The sequence below is a fragment of the Gavia stellata genome, chromosome 20 (genome assembly GCF_030936135.1).
Source record: "Gavia stellata isolate bGavSte3 chromosome 20, bGavSte3.hap2, whole genome shotgun sequence".
NCBI classification, from domain to species: domain Eukaryota; kingdom Metazoa; phylum Chordata; class Aves; order Gaviiformes; family Gaviidae; genus Gavia; species Gavia stellata.
This window is the reverse complement of record NC_082613.1, coordinates 4,303,903-4,323,274: the sequence shown is the minus strand read 5'-3', so window position 1 is coordinate 4,323,274 and position 19,372 is coordinate 4,303,903. Positions and strand designations below refer to the sequence as shown.

At 42.6% G+C, this 19,372-nt stretch overlaps 1 protein-coding gene across 1 annotated transcript in view; it reads right to left on the bottom strand.

Annotated features, from left to right (window-relative positions):
- TAF4 (TATA-box binding protein associated factor 4) overlaps positions 1-17,181 on the bottom strand; it is a 37,627-nt gene extending 20,446 nt beyond the window's left edge. The window contains exons 1-2 of the mRNA XM_009810458.2: positions 16,866-17,181; positions 13,829-14,917 (exon numbers count right to left, since the gene is read on the bottom strand). Of these exons, the coding sequence (XP_009808760.2) occupies positions 13,829-14,917; positions 16,866-17,181 (1,405 nt within the window). The remainder of the gene's footprint in view (positions 1-13,828; positions 14,918-16,865) is intronic.
- Positions 17,182-19,372: the final 2,191 nt, after the last annotated feature.

Sequence of the window (19,372 nt, the reverse complement as noted above, 5' to 3'; positions counted from 1 at the left end):
ATCTCACTTCTCTAATTAAATTCAGCAACTTATTTAAAGTAAGGATGAAAAATATCTTTCTGTTTCAAGTTAACCATCCAGATTTTTGTTCCACAAATGGGTGAATTGCTATTTGAGACCAAACAGCTAATAAAGATGACTGGAAATGTTCAATTAGAAAAAGGTAACAATAAAATTTCGCCATTTTAAATATCTGTCTGCCTTATTTTTCCTAGAAAGTCTGATCACGTGTACTCTAAAATCATATTCACTATTAAAAATACAAACATTCAAGCATTCTTTCCAAGTCTCTCATTAAGAAAATAATTAAAATTAAATTTCATTACCATTTTTGTCAGAAGTTAGAGGCTTAAGAGAATCCTGAAAGAGGCTCATATTTTAGTTTGCATTAAACAATTCATCACAGCTCCAAATGAAGGATTAACAAAATTGAGTTGGATTGCTCCTTATGCTGAAAAGACTTGTGCTCCTCACTAGTACAGTGGTCATCTTGTTGTGTTATTGTTTTGGAGACCTTTCCTGATGTCTCCTGTTTTTAAGAGTGTTTGGATGGAAAAGTTCATTATTATATGATGTAGCTGTGTGATTCTACATTGTGTCATCTTTGCCTCTTGCTATTTGTATTTCCATTTGCTAATGGCATTTCCATTTACAAAGTGTTGTGTTCTGGGGTTTTTTGGTTTTTGCTTGTTTTGTTTTTTTCTAAATTAATAAAACCTGTAAAATCATGCACTGGAATAAAAAGTATCCTATCAGATCAGAAGTGACAACATCTCTTTCTGATGCAGATACTGAACAGCAGAACAGGTAGGCTCAAGCTTGCAGATTTTGCTCGTTACCCACAATGTAGCTCATGGTCTAATCCAGATCAATTCAGAACCATTACTAAGGAACCTAGATTTTTAGTAAGTTCTTTTTTTTAGTAGCTGAGAAATGATAGAAGAATTAATGGATGTACGCTCTTGAAATTGCACGGAGAATACCCTTTTCCAGTCTCCTGAGGAAATTCTCTTCTTACAGTAAAAAAGTAACTGAACTTTATTTCCAGAGAAAAAACAGCTAGGGTCAGGGAGAACTATTAGGTAGCAAAGAATCACCTTCAATACATACACATGCTGATGTTCAGAAAGAATGTCCAAGCCTGAAAGAATAATTAGAGGATTGATACTTCTGGTGTAGGAAACAAAAGTCCTTACAAACATCTCTAGAAAAGAGGGTTATTGATCATAAAATTCACCGACATCTGACAAATCTTCAAATCCTAACTACATTTGCCAGGAAAGTTCACTAAGAGGTTATCTTAATGTCAAAGCAGTTCATGCTTTAAGCTCTCAAGCACATACTCATTTGTTGCAAGATGCGGCAAACATTAGACATGGCAAAAAAAATCTGTCAGTAATCATAAGTGGGCCATACCATATTAGCAGAAGAAAGCTTTATAATAGTATCCCTTCTGTATTGTCAGAAGAGATTCTGTTGCAACAAAAAGGAAAGCAAGTGTCTGTAAGGTTCTGCAAGTTGATATCATACACACCACAAAACCCATACAAAGCAAAGGAGATGAGTCAATGCTCTGCAGATGATTGGATCAGGCTATACAGAGACCCTGGAATGACAAAACCTTTATATAAGAACAAAGTTTCTAAGATTTTCCCAATACAAAAAAGCTAGAAGAATACTGGAGAGACAGCTAGAGAAAACGATAGCTGCCTATACAAACTACAGGAAGAACTTTCAGCAGAAGTGATATATATGATAGAATCACTTATTGCAGAAAAGGCAGTGATAACCTGGTACCAACATCAATGCTGCCCCACAATCCACCATTCCTCCTCTTACGATAACTGACCCACCTGGAAAAGTTCTCACTCTATAGGAATGAAAGGCCAGGAAAAGAGGGAAGATCCTATCAAAGTCTACTAGTCCACGGCAACTCCATGAAAATCTAGGTAATTAAGTGACTCTTCCCTAACACAAGACAACTTTTAGCAGATTCAGAATTATTTACATACATCAAAGAAGAGCATCTGTAATAAACCAGCAGACGTGTAGCAGCTCATGAAGGACAATCTATATACCAACTCATGAGAAACAGTGATTACAGACCAAGATGAATAGCACAGAACTTTAAATGGCAACACAGCTGTGGATTACATGTTACTGAGAGACACATTATTTTGTACCTGATGAGAGATGTGCACCACCACATGAGATGCTCTGTCTTAGTTTAGGTGCTTAGAACCTCTGGTGATCTGTGCTGCACAACAAATCCAGAAAAAACTATTAGGCGAACTTTCTTGCCAAAGTCTTTGACACCGTCAGCAACCCAAGCTCTTGTGTTTCATGAACAAATGTGGTTGGTTTGTGACTTCTATAAAGATGTCTTAGCTCCCCAAGGATAACCATAGTGGTTAAGGAAAAGTCTACATAGCGCAGGTATCAGCTCCTGCAAACCAGCTAGCTGAAAATGAACCCACCACTCTCTGTGACTTCACCTGCTCCAGAAGCACTTGCACTGCACTGGCACGGATGAGGTCAGCCTGTCCAAACACGAGTTAGTAGTAGATACATTCCCTGCCGAGTTGCAGGTCTACAGGCCATAGAACTGCCAGGTGGTGATAGAGCTGTCCAGCACACTGGAGCAACCTGAGATACTGTACTAGATTCCCTCGCATCTTGTTTCAGAGTAATGGGTGCCCTAAAGCAATGAATGCTGAGGTTTTGCACACAATTGTATTGAGAGCACACAGTGCATACCATGCCAAACACACCTTAAAAGTGCCTGCTAAACATTCAGCACCTGTTGTGCTTAAGGTGAGCTACGACATGGCATGAAAAATATGACTGTCAGGTGTTGCTTCAGAGCACCCCTAATACAAAACACTTGGAGTCTCTCCTGACAGACACTGAACTGTACACCATAGTGAAGATTGGCATGGCACAGGGTTTTGGACAAGAACTTACTACAGAGCTACAAAAGCACATCACTTCTTTTACTTTTCAACTTGTGCCACTCTGAAATAAAGTGAAATTTTACCCAGATACAATGTCTAAAAGTTTTGGTACAGCATTGGTTTACTACAGCACTCCACTTTATTTGCCTATCATCGCTCTCCCCACATGCCCAATCTACACACACAGATCACAGATCATAACTAATGGTTATGGTCTGTGAAATACTAATTCTTGAACAGCTGATTTACGATTATAGATGAAACATGCATTCTCAAAAATGATCAAGAATCCTGACTGCAGTGCACAGAACATGTATTTTGTACAGACTCAGTACACAAGTTCACATTATGAAAAACTGTTTTTGTTTTTTCTTACTCGTCAAAAGACAAAACTCAACTTCATAATACATACTTTCACTTACTCTTACTATGCAAGAATTCAGTTTCAAACTACAGAACTTAACTGTACTGTCTAAAAAGTGAAGAAGTGAATCATTTGTAAAGTATTGATTCACAAGTCTTCTAAGAATATAGTTAAAGGAATACTGTCATGCTGGAGTGCCAAAAAGCCATTGTATTTAACAGTGATCCCATATGGAAAAAATCTTACCTGCTCAGTTGAAAAGGTGTGTGAGAAGTGTTCTGGGAAATATGTCATATTATATAGCAACAATTGACAAATGCTTCAACAACAAAGTGATTTGAAACTATTTTGACTTTTCTGGAAAGCTATATTCCTTGAAAGTGTGTTAACATTCCTTTCTAGTCAAGCATACAAAGCCAAAACACCAGAGTGCTCTGTCAAACTGCAACCCAATCATCACACAAATCTGTCTTTAGTCTGATGCAGAAAGAACTAAGAAAAACACTATCAAGAGCTAAACCAATTACTTTAATTATTGATCTCAAAGTGATTCAGATTTAGCTCTGCCATTAATTTCAATATACTTAACATCAAACAACAATGCAGTTACACCAAAATTGGATTTGTTTTTGAAAAAGGAAGACACAAAATAAAAGTGTCACTAATTCTTTTGATCTGTTATTCTAAATAGGAGATTTTGAAACTCAGCTAGTGGTCATTTCTGGCAAACAGTTTGTCTACACCAAGGTATATCAACATTAGTGCTGTTCAAGCACCTGATGAAATAGGAATGGGCAAGCTACTTTGCATTTACCACAGTCTGCACACAAATACTTAATGAGGAGTAATGCATTAAATCCATGTTATCTTCCTTCAAAAAGCAACATCCTAAAACACCTACATAAAAACCCAGAAAAACCACAGTTATTTAATTTGTCCCCACTGTGAATGCCCTACTCAAGGTGTATACCCTTTGTAATTTTAGCAGTGACAAAACCCTTTGCTGATACCAGCTTTTCACCCAGAGCTGTGGAGACCCAACATTAGACATTCCACCGACTGACAGCCACCCAGGGCAGCCTCAGTGGAAACGTTCCCTTCAAATCCTTCTCTGCAGAAACAGCCTGCGATTTTATGACTCTCTCACTGCCGATACAGAAGTTATTCTGCTTTGACAATATGCCAAAAACTATGCCTGTGAGTTCAAACACAAACTATCAACATGGACACAATATTACATGTCATTTGGTTGATAGCAACATTTATTAAATAGCACTGCTTTTTCAGTTAGTCTGAACACAGAAATAAAAGTATTGTCACACCTGTAAGCTTGAATTCAGAAAGCTTTTAAACAAAATCAAGTCTCTTTTTGATTTTTACTAACCATCAAATGCACAGTCCTGAGTAATGACTAAGCTTAATGACTGCGTATGACTAACACATAAATAATTAGTGCCTTCTCTCTCCCTCCCCCATGGAGGAGAGGGAAGAAAAGAAAACCATTGGAAAGAAGGAAGAATGAAAGGAAATAAGAGGTTGAAGTTCATGGCATGAACACTTGCCTCTTCTTCCTGTCCACCCTTAATACTACTGCAAACATGACTGCACATATGTTTATTAAAAACTAACAGCTCCTCATGCTTTTCTATAAACTTCTGCACAGTTTAGCCACTCAGCCTTCCTACTCCAGATCTCTTCTTCCGACCTCTTCCACTGATCCCTCAGCAAACATTCTTCTGGTCACCTTCGTTGACTCTTGCCACAGGTGCTGCAACTCCTCAGTGCTACTCCTTGGAGTTGGTACTTCTGACTCATGTGAGTACAACTGCCCCCACTCACCACACCACCGCTTATGCTGAATGCACCTGATGGTACTACATTCTGAGAGGCATTAAATCTAACCCTCCCTTACAGAAATATTTGATTAATACACTGAAGGAAGGTGTGAAGACGGCTTACTACAGCCTTGCTGCCCCCTCAAACCATTTAAGAAAGACTAGAGCATGGCACCACACCTCATTGCTTAGGTTTTGTTTATACTCTGTGATACCTAGAGCACACATTTTTCAACTGAATCTATACTGGTTGTCGGTACAGAGTCTATCCAGCATGTGCTTTATTCTGTACAACAGCACTGTGATGCCTTTTAACAGTTCAACGGCTCTCAGAAGCATATATTAATCATTATAATGATAAGTTAGACCATTTTTACTAGAGAGGGAGACTTACTTGATTCAATACGAACCTTTGAACAGTCATGCTAGCCATGTAGAAAAATATTACATAGAAGTTTTATGTTACTAGTTGTCTAGGTACTGATTACAATGTGTTACTGAAAAAATATTTTAGTAATGTATTTTAAGAAAAAAACATCAAAATTAAAAGATGCATGGTGTTCATAATTTACAGTTCTAATTTATAAACAGAGTTCTACATTGACAAGAAGTTACACAGTTTTTATCAATATACTTTTCCAAATCCCACAAAAAGAGCTTGGCAACTGAGTCGAACCCTGCACTAAATCCTGCACAAATACACAGTGAAAGGACTGTCCCAAGTAAAAGGATTTATAACCTATTTATGCACTTTGCTGAGAATCAGCCTTTTATGTTCACAGTGTAAATTTCTGATCACTGGTAATACAAGTACAGAAACTCATCTTTTTAAAATGTTATTTCTAGCCTGACAACAGTTACAGAGCCAAAGATTATCTACATTTGTACAATGCCTTAAGACAGCTCTACTGAGGTGCTGAACTCTGCCTATACAGATCTCACTGCAGAAACAGGACGCAGCTGTATCAATTCCTTACGATTATCACCTCTCTTGATTATTGATAATCTATAGCATTATATAGTGATGATAATCAAGGTTTTGTTCTCACAAAAAATACTCTATATTTAAAAAACTCTTAGTTAAAGGCATAAATAAGGCCTCGAGGACAATTATTTCAGCTTACATTAAATATTACGCTAAAGACACCCAAAGAAAATTACTCCAACACAGAAGGCTTTGTGGTAAAAACTTGTCTTTCAGTTCCTTGAGACACCCGCACCTCCAGAAGACGACGAGCATTTCTGGAAGAAAATTACCACAGAATAGAACCAGGGTAAAAATTTCCAGATTAAGCTGAAGTAAAACTGTCCTAAAAGGTTAAAAAAAAAAAAAAATTACTTGCTCTATTCATGTGTCCATGGTCTCAATGAAAAAAAAGCCTCGTCTAATTTGAAATATGAGTGATCACACAGTCTTTACACCTGTTTAATTACAGCCTGGTCTGTGTACAATTTTTAGGCTTCTCTCAACGTTTGAGCTGGAAATGGAACAATTTTGCCACAATAATTTAGTAGTACAATTTCCAGTGTGGACACAACTGTATCATTGTAAAAGATGCTTATTGTAGAAGTTATTTTCCTTCTCTTATGCAGAAGCAGTATGCAAGAAGGCTGATCCAGCAAAAACTATCCAGACAAGAAAGGTTTTACAACTTTCAAGAAACCTCTATCAGTATAAATACACTACAACTTCTTGCATTTAGGCAAGACCTTAATTAGTTTAAAAACAAATTCAAGTTAACGCAGTAACAACTTATACAACACAAAGCCTGAATATCCCCACAGCCACTGTCTCTGTAAAACAAGTACGTGCAACTTGTCAAAGGGATAGAGACATACTGAGGCCTCAGTCCCAGAAGTGCACCAGGGAAACTTTGGCGACATTCACAGATCACACAACTATTTGCACACAGGAACATCCCTGTGGCCGTGCACAGAAAAGCTCTTTGTAACTTGTGAGCGCCACATACTCTCTCTAGAGTTTGGCCTTCCTTCACATACAGCTTTACAATTCATAATACAACTGAAATAATCGTCTACTAAGTACGACTAAAAATTCCTTGCTGTCTTTGTCTTCAGTTGTGAGAAACAATTTTCAAAATTATTTTTTTCATTCCGCTACCTCTTCAAATCTTCTTTCACAAGAGATAATATGCCTAACATAAAAAAGTTAAACTTGCTAACACTGTCTTCCAACTGGCAAAAGCCTTCTTTTTAACATCAAGCAACGGCATCAAATTCAAGCAACAGATTCAGACAGATAAATGGAGTTATAAACTTTCATAGTTTCAACACAGAGAACAATTCTGACAAGAGTAGTTATTTTCAGGTAAAAATGCTGATTTCAAGTACTTCTGACAAAAACTGCATGTAGTAACAAAAAAATGTTTAACATGTTGTGTTCTTAAGGGACTTCCATGTCTAGTTGCTACCAAGCAGACTCTTAGTATTTGATCAGATAGTTTTTATGAGAACAGAAAGCTAGAAAGCAAGCTTTCCACAAGCCAATCTCTTCTCTTTGCTAAAACCCACTTAAGCTAATACCAGTATTTTCAACCGCGTTCCTGAACTACTTCACACTTTTTTTATCATTCTATTTACGTATCATTTCCCAAAACAGATAAGACAAACAATAGTAAGAGTTTCCATACACAAAAACATTCCATTTGAAGAGAGTTTGTGATACCTACTAATTTGTGCTTTATCAGTGCCCAAAACTGTTACATTTTCATCTCAGATTGCTAACTTTGCTGCAGCATCCTGTGTTAGTAAGTGATTCAAGTCCTGGGCAGCATCCAAATTTGTGGTCCTCAAACCAAAAGATTGCATTTTAGAAGTAACCCACATAGATTTCCAGAGTTGGAAAACTCGTTTAGCTCCCTGAACATAGAAACACCATGTAACTTCTGGAGTAGCAGAGTGCAAAATGGCTCAAAAGAAATAAATCATTCACTTCTGGTCATTGACCAACAACCTTGATCATAAGCCTAGTAATACCAAAGAAAAAACGCAGAAAGACCACAATTTGAAGTGTAGCTAGGCATACGAAACAAATCCATACATGCTCTTCCAAAGGCTGTTGGGAACGATAGTATTTTCCATAACAGAACTGAACAATATGTAGTCAAAGTTAATAGCTTTCATAGCTTAATGGAATCACAATTACATTCCCATTAGATCCCATCACTTAAAGAGATACCCTTATCAGATGTGCAAAACGAGACACTGGTTTGCCTCATGATACTCATTTTAACAAAAACAAAAAAATCCTGTCGCACAGCTCTCCAAGGCTTAAGCTCTTTGGGGTACAAAGCTAAGCATGCAGGACTCCTCAATTATGAAAGTTACAATAAGAACAAACAAAACTTTCAGTCTGGCGACATATGGCAGATCTGATCTAGCAGATTTCAAATAAAGCAGAATGTTCCTTTCGCTGATGCATGATTTGAACATAAAATCCACCCCTCACCCAGAAGAGTTCTACAGAAAAGATCCACAGTTATCTTTCAGAAAGAGAGATACCACTTTACATGCGAAGTATAGGACTCCCAAGCTCTAATCTTGGCAAAATATCGATTCCCTCATGGCCTTGGGCAAGTCGGAACTTCTCTAACTTGCTCTTTCCCCCAGCTCTAACGCAGAGTTCATACTACTTTATTTACCAACCACACAGGCATGTTGCAAGGATTAAGTTTTGTAAAATGCTTTGAAAGTAAAACATACTGTAAGTACTATAAGAAGCTCCTATTATCATTGTGCATTATAGACATTATTTTTAACAAAATACAGCCATGCCAACACAGTTAACAGGCATAATATTGGCAGCACATGCAACATACAGGGAGACTATAATCAGGATATGTTTGAACTCGCTTGCTACTCAAGTGAGAAATAGGAACAACTACATTCCACTACCTCATACTATTTCTTCTGTTCCTTTCTCTATTTCTTATATTATGGAAGTCTGTAGATTTCCTCATCTATTTATGTTCCTAGTTACTTCAAGCACTTCTGGGGTACATGTTTCAAGTACAAAGTAACCCAAAGAATGCCACATTCAGTATGAAGAAGTAACACAAACAGTTTTACAACACAAAGATTGCCTGATTCTGCTCAGCCTGCCGCCTTTCTCCTTTTTCTATCCACTCTCTTTTGCCCGACAGCCTAGCATCCCAACTCCTTACTGAAGGAAACTGAACTACTCCTGCTGCAGTTATTTTTCAGTGACTCCAGCTCCAAAAAGCATGACTGCTCAAGTCAAAAGGACCTGAACCCGTGCTTTAAATTAAGTATGCGTTCAGGTAGTTTTTCTATCCTAAAGCCACTATAATCAAGGCCTAAGTTAAAATCCTTCTTGGATGGCTAACACGAGCTAAAAACCATTGGTTTCTATAAAAGTTAAGCTTCCATTTAACACCAAGTGAAGTTTACAGCCTCTAAGGCTGTGAAGAAGACTTTGAACGTGCAAATAGATGTAATCCACCCTCCAGGGTCTGCAGATATGTAGCACCAATGTTCTCCCAGGTACCCTTTGCTTCTATAAAGCGCCAACAGAAAGTTTAAACCAACTGTTTGTACTGTTCAGAACTCTGGCACATTCAGTTTTTAAAAGAGCCCCATCAGCTCCGCAGTTGGGAAATGGCCCATCCTGTAGTCACCACAGAAACGGCACATGAGACACCCTCCAGAAAGCAAGTGATGGAGAAATCTAGTCTCATCCCCTATCATCAGTCTCTGGCAGATCCAACTGAGTTTTGTGAAAGTAATAAAGAAGTTTTATTATTAGATACCAAAGAAAACAAATCTGTGATAGCAGTTCTACTACACCTGCACAACTACATTACTGTTAATGAGAATACTGGTCACCATCGCAGAAGTAAAAAAATTACGTGAACTATAAAGACAACCTATCCTATCCGCTATCTTCAAACAGGACTGAGTGTCACAGAATCTTGTTTATTCAGGAGAAAAAAAAGTTAGTCTTTAGGATGAAGCTAGCAAATTTTCCTAAGTACTAACATTCACTCAGAAGGTATAAGAAAAGAAAAGAGTGGAACAGAGGGAAGTGAAGGTTTCTAGATTTCAGTTTCACCTAAGCCAGTAGAGAAAACTGTCCAGACCTACCAGCTCTCTATTGTTCTTACTGTATACCTACAGCACTGTCTCCAATCCGCTCCTTTGCTTAAGCAGGCACCTTAAAAGTTTATTGTGAGATGCCTGTACATAAAAATAAAGCACAAGAGAGGAATAACATAAAGCATCTGCAAGAACAGAAACCAAATCTTTGCACTCTCAAGCTGACAATACCACTAAAGTAAGCATAAGCTCATAGACGTTGGTTTTGAAACTGTATTATAGCGTTGCTGGAGAAGATAGTATTTTGAAAAGTGATTTTGAAGTAAACAAGTTTTGTCATTTTACAAGATGATTCTACCATGTGTCAGCGATGACCTCTAAATACGTACAAACTCTTATATTACAAAAGATTAATCTTAGGGCACAATCTCAGTTACAATTTTCTGCAGGCTTTTCTGAGCATCTGTGACAGCAGAACACTGACTTAATGCTTTAACAAACTCACCAATTTTCCTACCTCTTACCATATTACTGTACACATTTCATATTATTGCTTGAACTAGTCCAAAACAAAGAACTTCATATGATTTATTTTCAGTCACAGTTTCAAAAGATGTTGCATCTTTAAAGTAGCACTGTATAAAGAGAAACTTGTGTTCCCACCCCCTAGAAAATTATCTGACAATACTTTCATGTCTTTGCTAAGAAGCTATAAATAAGGTTATTTTTGGACCTTCATTACCCAGATCTGTCCAACTGGACCACAAAGTTCCAAACACGGGCTCCTGACGAAAAGACTAAGCACAATAGTCCTCTTCCTCAGAGATGTCAGTAGTGGAAAACCATTATTAATGCACAGATGCTCTGAATAGTCCAGTTTCTTTCAAAGCAATATACCAGAATCCAGTAAGGTCACAACAACTATGGCCCTTTTGCTTTGCTCTTCAAACGTCTCTGATTTGGCCAGTCAATGTTTGTTGCACAATCACCTTGATGCAATACAAAGCATTATTCTGAAAGTAATACATTTTAAAGAGCGTTGATCGAGCTTATTTTCCACATGCTCTTTTTAAGAGAACATCTGAAACCTTTCAAGGTTTCTAATTTTCAAGTCCTAGGTTAATAACACTGACATTTTATAGTCTGCTTTCCGTACATGTGAAACTGTAACTGTATTTTGGAGAGCTAGAAACAGTAATTCAGGGTAAGAAAATAACTTTAAAACATGTGCTGCTTATTGGTCAAACCTTCCATAAGAATTTCTTTCTAAGTGTTTGTAACTCTTGGTGTAAGAAGCGACATGTGCAGAGTATGATCTCAGGCTATTTCATGCACGAAGTCTTACAAACTTATTAGCACACACTACTAACTTTTAAAAATATAAATTTGTGCATGCAAATTTGATGCATATGGTAGATGCACAGCACACAAGCACTGAAGTTGCAGCTTCATACTACCAAATTGCCTTTGAAAATCTGGCCTATGATGCTGTAATTTGAAATACAATTTCAAAAGCATAGTCATCTATTCTCTTTTCGCTATGAATGTATATGCACTCCACTAAAGATAAAAGCAATTGCATGTGGCTAGACTTTCAGAGGTGCTTAGCCCTTGCACCTGTGAGATGTTTGTAAGAGCTTAACATCCATCAGTTCTTAAATGTTCTGTAAGAAATGCTTTATGCAAAACATTTTCAAAGTTGGCTGCTTTCACAAGGTATAAAAATGTAAACCAAAGCAATTTAAAAAAAAAAAATCTGTTCCACTAAAAAAAAAAATCCTTTCCAATATTAAGTCTGTCTCATCATGGAAGAACCCAATTGCCAATTTCTGTGTATTCAGTCATGTATACTTGCTTATTTTAAGAGTCATACTATTCTTTTGAAGTTATAAATATTTTTTAAAGCGCAGGACAGACAAGAAAAAGCGCTTAATAAAAAACCTCAAGTGTTTAGAACCTGTATTGTTTTACTTTGATCTATCGAGACCTCCAAAGGAGCAATTTATGGTCCAATTATGCTTAAGGACTGGCAACGCTGCTTCTAAGAGTAACACATTTCAGTATGCTGTGGCAGTTTGAAAACATCAGCTACCTGGAAAAAAGGTCCCACTGGACTCAACAGTAGTATTTTTCCCATAATCAGGTTTATAATGCAGTATTAGTGAAAATGTAGGTATATATGGCAATAGACTGTAAACCTGAAAAATCCTTTGATATACTGTGGCAATAAATAAATAAATAAGGCTCTTCCAGCTTATCAATTTACAAGCTTCAAATTAAGCACTGGGATTTCAAGATCTGAGGTTTACTGCTATTTTTTAAATTACCAACATGTGTCATTCAAATTACTCATACAAGGAATAATCTTCCCTACAAAAAAAATGAGGAATATTTATGCCAGTTAGAACTTAAGATACACAGGATGTTTGACAGACTTCATCAAACTACACGGCATCAGATACCATAAACAGTGTATTACAGAAAAAGATGGGGTGTAGTAACACAGCATGGTTTCAGATCTACCTTATGTGACAGGTGCATTGCTTTAAGGTTGGTTAGGAGTTTCAATAGACATATTTTTACTAAGACCAATTGAAATAGATGATACACAACCACCACTGATTTCATTCGGTACTAGTAGTAAAATTTAATTAGTTGTTCTTTGTATACTGCCCTGAAAACAGTGAATAGTAAGAATGCAGCTATTACTATATCTTATTAAAAAGACAAGAAACCCATGTGTAGGTTCACACAAGCATTTTCAGTTAAAAATGAAACTGGATACAAGTACAAGCCTGGTTCAAAATAATCGCAAACATATAACCTTAAATCTCCAAATCTAGGATATTTAAGGAGGGACAGAGCAGTTCTCAGAAAAGAAACATTTCTCATCCTGTATTTTACTCACCCACTGAGTTCAGGACTAGATTCCTTGTCCAGAGATGCTCAGCACTAAGCATGAGACTAGCTACTACAAAAGCTGCAACCCTAGACACAACAGGGTGAGCTAAGGACATAGGAAGACTGCCTTTTGTATCAGAACTCCAGTGACTAAAAAGATCATCATAAGCTTCAAATCTGTGAGTTTAAGTCAGACTTTGAAGGCATTTAAAGCAAAAGAAGGTAGTTTTCTTGTGTTGTATCTGCTGCTTCTCTATTCATGAGTGCTCTGTGGTACTGGGGGCATGCAGGGACAGAGAGGGAACTGAACAGCACGCAAAGGTTATATGAACTACTGACAAAACCGCCTTAAAAGTCAAAATGCCTTAGGTGAAAATGAAATAGCAACATTTCATTTGATAATATTCCATTGTCACGCTTTGGCAGTTTGCAGCTTCATCTACACTCACATTGTAACAAAGATACCAGGCAGAATTATTTTCCAATTATTACTGCTGAAAAGACTTTTCGGTCACCCAAAATCATATGCAAAGTAGTGGAATGCTACTATTCTACTACTCAAAACCAGATGATACTCATTGTTAAATGTAATGCCTATTCCACAATTCACAATTAAACAGCAAGAAATCTTACTTGGATACCTTCCTTCCTGCAAGAAATACACTTCCAAAATAAAACCCTTCAATCCTCGTACTTACCTGGTGGTAACTGAAAATTCTGAATGTTAGTTGGATTCTGAGGTGGCTGAGGCAAACGAGGTGCTAAAACTGTAGGAGTCAAAGTTGCTCTGATTCCACTCGTAGTTGCTGTTGGAGTCCTTGGCAGACTTTGTGCCACCGTATTGGCAGTGCCTTTAGCCATTCCTGTGGCGGTGCCAGGAGCTGCAGGAGGTATCCCACCAGGATTGGGAGCAACATTGGAGAGCCCACCTTGCATAGTTTGCCCGATAATCATGTTACCCCCTGTAGTACTGGGCTGGCCACCAGTAGCCAGCGTCTGCTGCTGGGATACTGCCTGGACTATAGTTTTAGGAGACTCAGATTTGATGACCTGTGTGGCGGGAGCTGCTGGCACAGAGGAACCAGACTGGCTGTTCACAAGCGACGTCTGGAGGGAAACTCCAGATCCCACAGTGGCTGTAGCAACAGCCGGAAAACTCCCCACACTGATGGTTGAATTGATCACAGTATTGCTCCCGTTTTGAGTGGCTGCACCAGCTGCAGCTACTGTGGGTCCTGCTGTGTGTATCGGTGGCCTCACAAGCGTTACCGTGGGCGCCGCAGTTCCGATGCTTGGTGGTGGCTGTGAGGCAATAACTGTGGGCGAGGAGGAAGATGCAGAGGACACGGCAGTATTAAGGAAAGAAGTCTGGATGACAGTGTTGGAAGCTGATGGCAAAACAGCATTAACAGTATTTCCTTTCCCCACAGATCCAGGTCCATTGTTGACGAGAGGGGCAACAGCAGGTGCAGAAGCAGGGTTAGCAGTCACAGGAGTCCCAGAGAAAGCAGCGCCTCCTGTATGGTGAGAGTTCATCACCACGTTACTCCCATTCAAAGTCTGCACTGTTGTGGTCCCAATCTTGCCATTCCTGGTGGACAAGGCAGTTGCCATGGTGCTGATAACCACCGATTTGCCCTGACTGAGGGTCCCTGGAGCAGCAGTGACTTCAGATCCTCCTGCTGCTGCAGTGGTGGTGCTGGTGCTCGTTGTGGTGGCTCCATCCAGAGCTGAAGTCTGGGACCTGGTGTTATGATTAATAACACCCCCTTGCACTCCTCCTGCTCCTGCAAAACAACAACAAGGTTAAACAGAGAGAATGAGCAAGAAGAGAAGTCCAGCGAAGACAGAATGTTCTACCTCGTCACCAAGTCTTCTCCATCTCCCAGGCTGCCTGCCTGGAGCCAAGAAAATGGGACAGAGTGCAAACTGAAGATGGCTTTGAAGACATTATCTTGAAGTCTCCTACTTCCCACCCGAGACTGACAAATTCAATATTAATTGTAACACCCCTGCTTTCAACACTACACTAAGACAAAATAAGAAAAACAGATTTGATATGAACCAAGGGAAGGGAGGAGGAAGATCATCTTAGACCTCCTCCCCATTCTAGAGCATGACAGTACATTTAGCAACAGGACTACAACTGCAAGGAGGGAAAAATGGCAACGAAAACCACGTTAGTAAGACATATTCCCTATGCCCAGCACATGTTACCCTCTAATCCTTTCATCTCCTACAGAGCAAGTCAGTTAGATCAGGAGGCTCAACAACAGCAAAATATGAAAAAGTGAAAGAAATACATCAGCCTGGCAAGGTAAGAAGCACTGCAAGGCCTGGAGTAGGTCACCAGAAGACCCCTCCACTTTATTACAGAATTTGTTCTTCTGGATCTGAAGTTCCCTCAGCCAGAGGTAGTGAAAAATAAATAAATAAAAAGCAAAGCTGGTTTTGAGAAGGGACAAGACAATGTAGCTTCTTGTCCTGAATAACCCTCATGCCCCTTGATGAGGCCTGGTGTTATCACAAGTACAATCGCACACAGTCCAGGTCCTGGCCCTAAGGAGGCAGAAATGGGAAAAGAACAGTGACAGACAGATACTGAGATGCATGTTATAAGGGTTAAGGAGATCCTCCTAGAAGAGCTTCATTAATCATGGCAGAAGGTCTGTAATATCTTCTTACACTTCAGCAACAAGAAAGTAAGCAAAAAAAATAGGGGGGGAGGGGAGGAATTGCAGGGAGATTCTGGGGAGACATTTTTTTAATTCCCCTGAAAAACATTTTCCCTCCATTCTCATGTAGGGAGCCTTTAGCCCCAGCCTTTACACTATCCCCCTAGAATCTTCACAACACGAAGAAGAATATTCCCAGGCAGCTACAGGGGGTGGGTGAGTGGGAGAAGACATTGTACAAGGTGGGGTGTTGTGGCCTGAATTCCCCCCCTTCCTGGGACCTGGTGTTGTGACAACACCCCCTTGAGGGCAGAGGAGGAATGAGAGGTGCTGAATGCCCCCTCCAAGCCCCTGGAACAAGGGAGGGGGTGGGGGAGGAATATCCAGGCAGGCAGATATGGGGGGGAAGCATTTTGAGGGACTTCCTCCCCTTGAAATCCCCCCTCGCTTCCTCCTCTACAGGAAATAGGTGTCATGATTAATAACACCCCCTTGCACTTCAGCAACAGAGAAGGGGGAGGGGAAGGAGCATTTACACAGACAGCTAAGGCGGCATTATCAAGAGGGAATCCCCCCCCATAACCTCCACCCCTAGAAAGGGAAGGGGAGCAGTCACAGACGGCATGGGAGGCACAGCCATTACCAAGGGGGTGGGCTCTGCCTCCCTCAGCCCCCCGAGATTAAGAGAGCCCTTCTACACTCCAGCAACAAGGGCAGGAAAAGAAGAAGGGACCGGCAGAGTCACGGACGGGCACTGCCGGCTTATACTGCGGGGAGGCTGCCCCCACACATGATAAAACACCCTCTAGTAAGCAGAAGCGAGGAGGGAAAATAAAGGGGAGGGAGCAGAGGCGCGGATACACACCGAGGGGGCATGATGAGGGGAGGCTCTCCCCCATATGATCGATACCACCCTTTGCACTCCCGCTCCTGCCACAACGAGAAGGAGGAGAGAGGGAAAAGGGGGGAAAGCAGTGAGGGAAGGAGGCAGCCGGAGCTGGGGAGTGGGGGGAGGGGAGGGCCCCTCTCCCTCAGAGCCCCCCACCCCTGCCCATGTTACCTGCTTTTGTGATCTCTGGGGCACTCAGTCCCATCTTGCTGCTGCTGCTGCTCTCTGTTTGGGCATTAGCATTGCCTCCTACTACTACTCCTCCAGGGCTAGGGCTAGGGCTGCTGCTGCTACTGCTGCTGCTCACAACATGGTTCCCCAGCAGCCCCCCAGCGGCCCTCAGGGGCTCCTGCGCCTTGTGGTGCTGGTGGTGGTGGCCGGAGGCCGCCAGCTGGGACTCCAGGGAGCCCACCAGGTCGCTCACCACCTTCTCATCCACCTCCGTGTTCAGGAAAACCTCATCCAGCAGATCCGAGCCCGCCGCCATCTTTTTTTTGGAGGGTTCCTGTGAGCAGCTCCCTCCTCCCCCCCCTCCCCTTTCACTCCTCCCTCCCTCCCCCCACCCCACACACACACTCGGCCCCCCCCGACTGCGCAGGCGCGCGCGCCCAGCCTCACATTACCGGCCGGAGAGGGATTCCGCCCGCCGCTGATTGGCCGGTGGCCGCCTATAAAAGGCAGGGCAAATGGCTGCGACTGCTTAGTTGGGAGTCGGGCGGCAGCGGCCCGGCGGTGGCGGCGGCGCGGCGGCCGGGGGCGGGCGGGCGAGGGGGGCGGGCCGCGGCTGTAGGCGCGGGCGAGGCCGTGCGGGCGACCGGCCGGCGGAGCGGCGGGGGCGGCCGCGGCTCTTTGTCTGCCTCGGCCCAAAATGGCTGCATGTCTCCCCGCTGCTCCCTGCGTCCGGGTCTCCCCCGCCGGCGCGAGTCTGAAGGGCGCCCCACACCTGTGCCAGCTGCGTGTAACTGATCCACCGGCGGCGCAGGGGGGGGGGGCGGGCGGGCGGCTGGGCCCCACGCCCAGCCCCGGGCGGGGGCAGCGGGCGAGGAGGAGCGCGCTAGCCCCCGCGCCTCCCGCCGCCGCTAGCAGAGGCGGGCTGCCCGCCCAGGCGGCCGGGGGCTGTAGCCCCTCGGTGCGGCCGTGGCGGGCAGCAGCCCCGCCGGCCGGGCCGCGGGGGCGGGCGGGCGGCCCCGCCGCCGTGTGCCAGGCGCGGTCTCCGCAGGCTTCCCTCCGCGGCCTGGCCAGTCTGACTCAGCACGCCGGGCCCGCGGCGGAGGGGCCGGGGCGAGCCCCGGGAAGGCGCGCCTGCGGAGGGAGGGCGGGCGGCTGCGAGGCCAGCGCTGGGAAGGGGAAAGGAAGCGGAGAGAGGAGGGGAGAAAAGAGAGGGAGATGGCGATTTTAAACGGTCCACTCGCAGCTGCGAGCCCGGCACCGCGAGGCGGGGGCCCTGCCGCGCCGGGGACGATCCCCGCGTGTGTGTCAGCGTGCGTTACACCCCCGCTGCCGCTTAACCCTTGGGGGGAGAGCCGTGCATCTGCACAACGGCACTCGGCGGGGAGCCCGCGCCCCCCGCGCCTGCTCCGGGGCTGCTCCCCGCCGCAGCCAGGTCCCCATCGCGCCGGGCTTCGGCTGGCAGCCCCGGGCTGTCTGGAGGGTGCGGTGGTGCTCAGCCCGGCGCTGGCTGCAGGTGGACATGTCTTGCCGAGCGCCGGCCTTACAGTAGGGAGCTGAACTTTGACCTTCTTGTGCAACCATCATAAAGGAAGTAAATATAGTTAAAATTATAACCTTCCCCTTAATAAATGCTCTCTTTTGCCAGGCACTGTTTCCCCAGAAAACTGAACTGTTGGAACAATGTTAACCAAGAGATAAATTGGAGCATGTGGCAAGTTTTAAGGGGTTTCACGCTTAAAATAGCACCTCTTATTTCAGCATTATAAAATAAGCTTTGCTCTTACGTATTGGGAATGGGTGGAATTAGAGGCTGGAGCTGCGCCGCAGCAGGAGCGACTCAGCACCTGCTAATGCCCTGGTTGACGATGCCCAGAATTGACTGGCCTGGTAGCTGACTGAAGGCTGCGAAGGTGGAGACTTGGAAGAATAAGAGCTGTGAGTTATCTATGAGATGGGATTGCTTTAAATAGGTCAGAGACAAAGTATTCTCTACTTAGGGTTGCCCAAACATGGGTGTCAGCGCTTCCTGCATTACGTATTTGTAGTGATCACTCAACTTGTAGTACTGTAACATGAATTAAATTGCTCTGCTCGCTAGTTGGCCCCATAAGCGATGGGAAGAGTGCTGCAGTACTGTCCCATGCCTTATCCGGCCCCCAAATGTGCAAACGTGTCTCCAAAGGAGAAGCTGTTTGCCAAAAGCTTGCAGGGGAAACATAAAAAACAATAGTATTTGTTCTTAACATACAGGCCTTGAATAACAGGGTGAGTAAGTGTCTTTTGATTAAAAGTCTTAGAAATTCACAGTTAATGGTAAGGGATATTACTGTTTGGTTTCTCATGTCCTCCTCTCACCTGCAGCAGACTTTGGCTGCTGAGTAAAAATCACAATGCTGAGCCTTTCCAGTTACTTCACCAGGTGGCATCACTAGAAGGGACTGCCTAAGTCCTCTGAGAAGTTTTATATAAATCTTTTGTTCTCAAATGTTTTGTACTCTGCAGCTTTT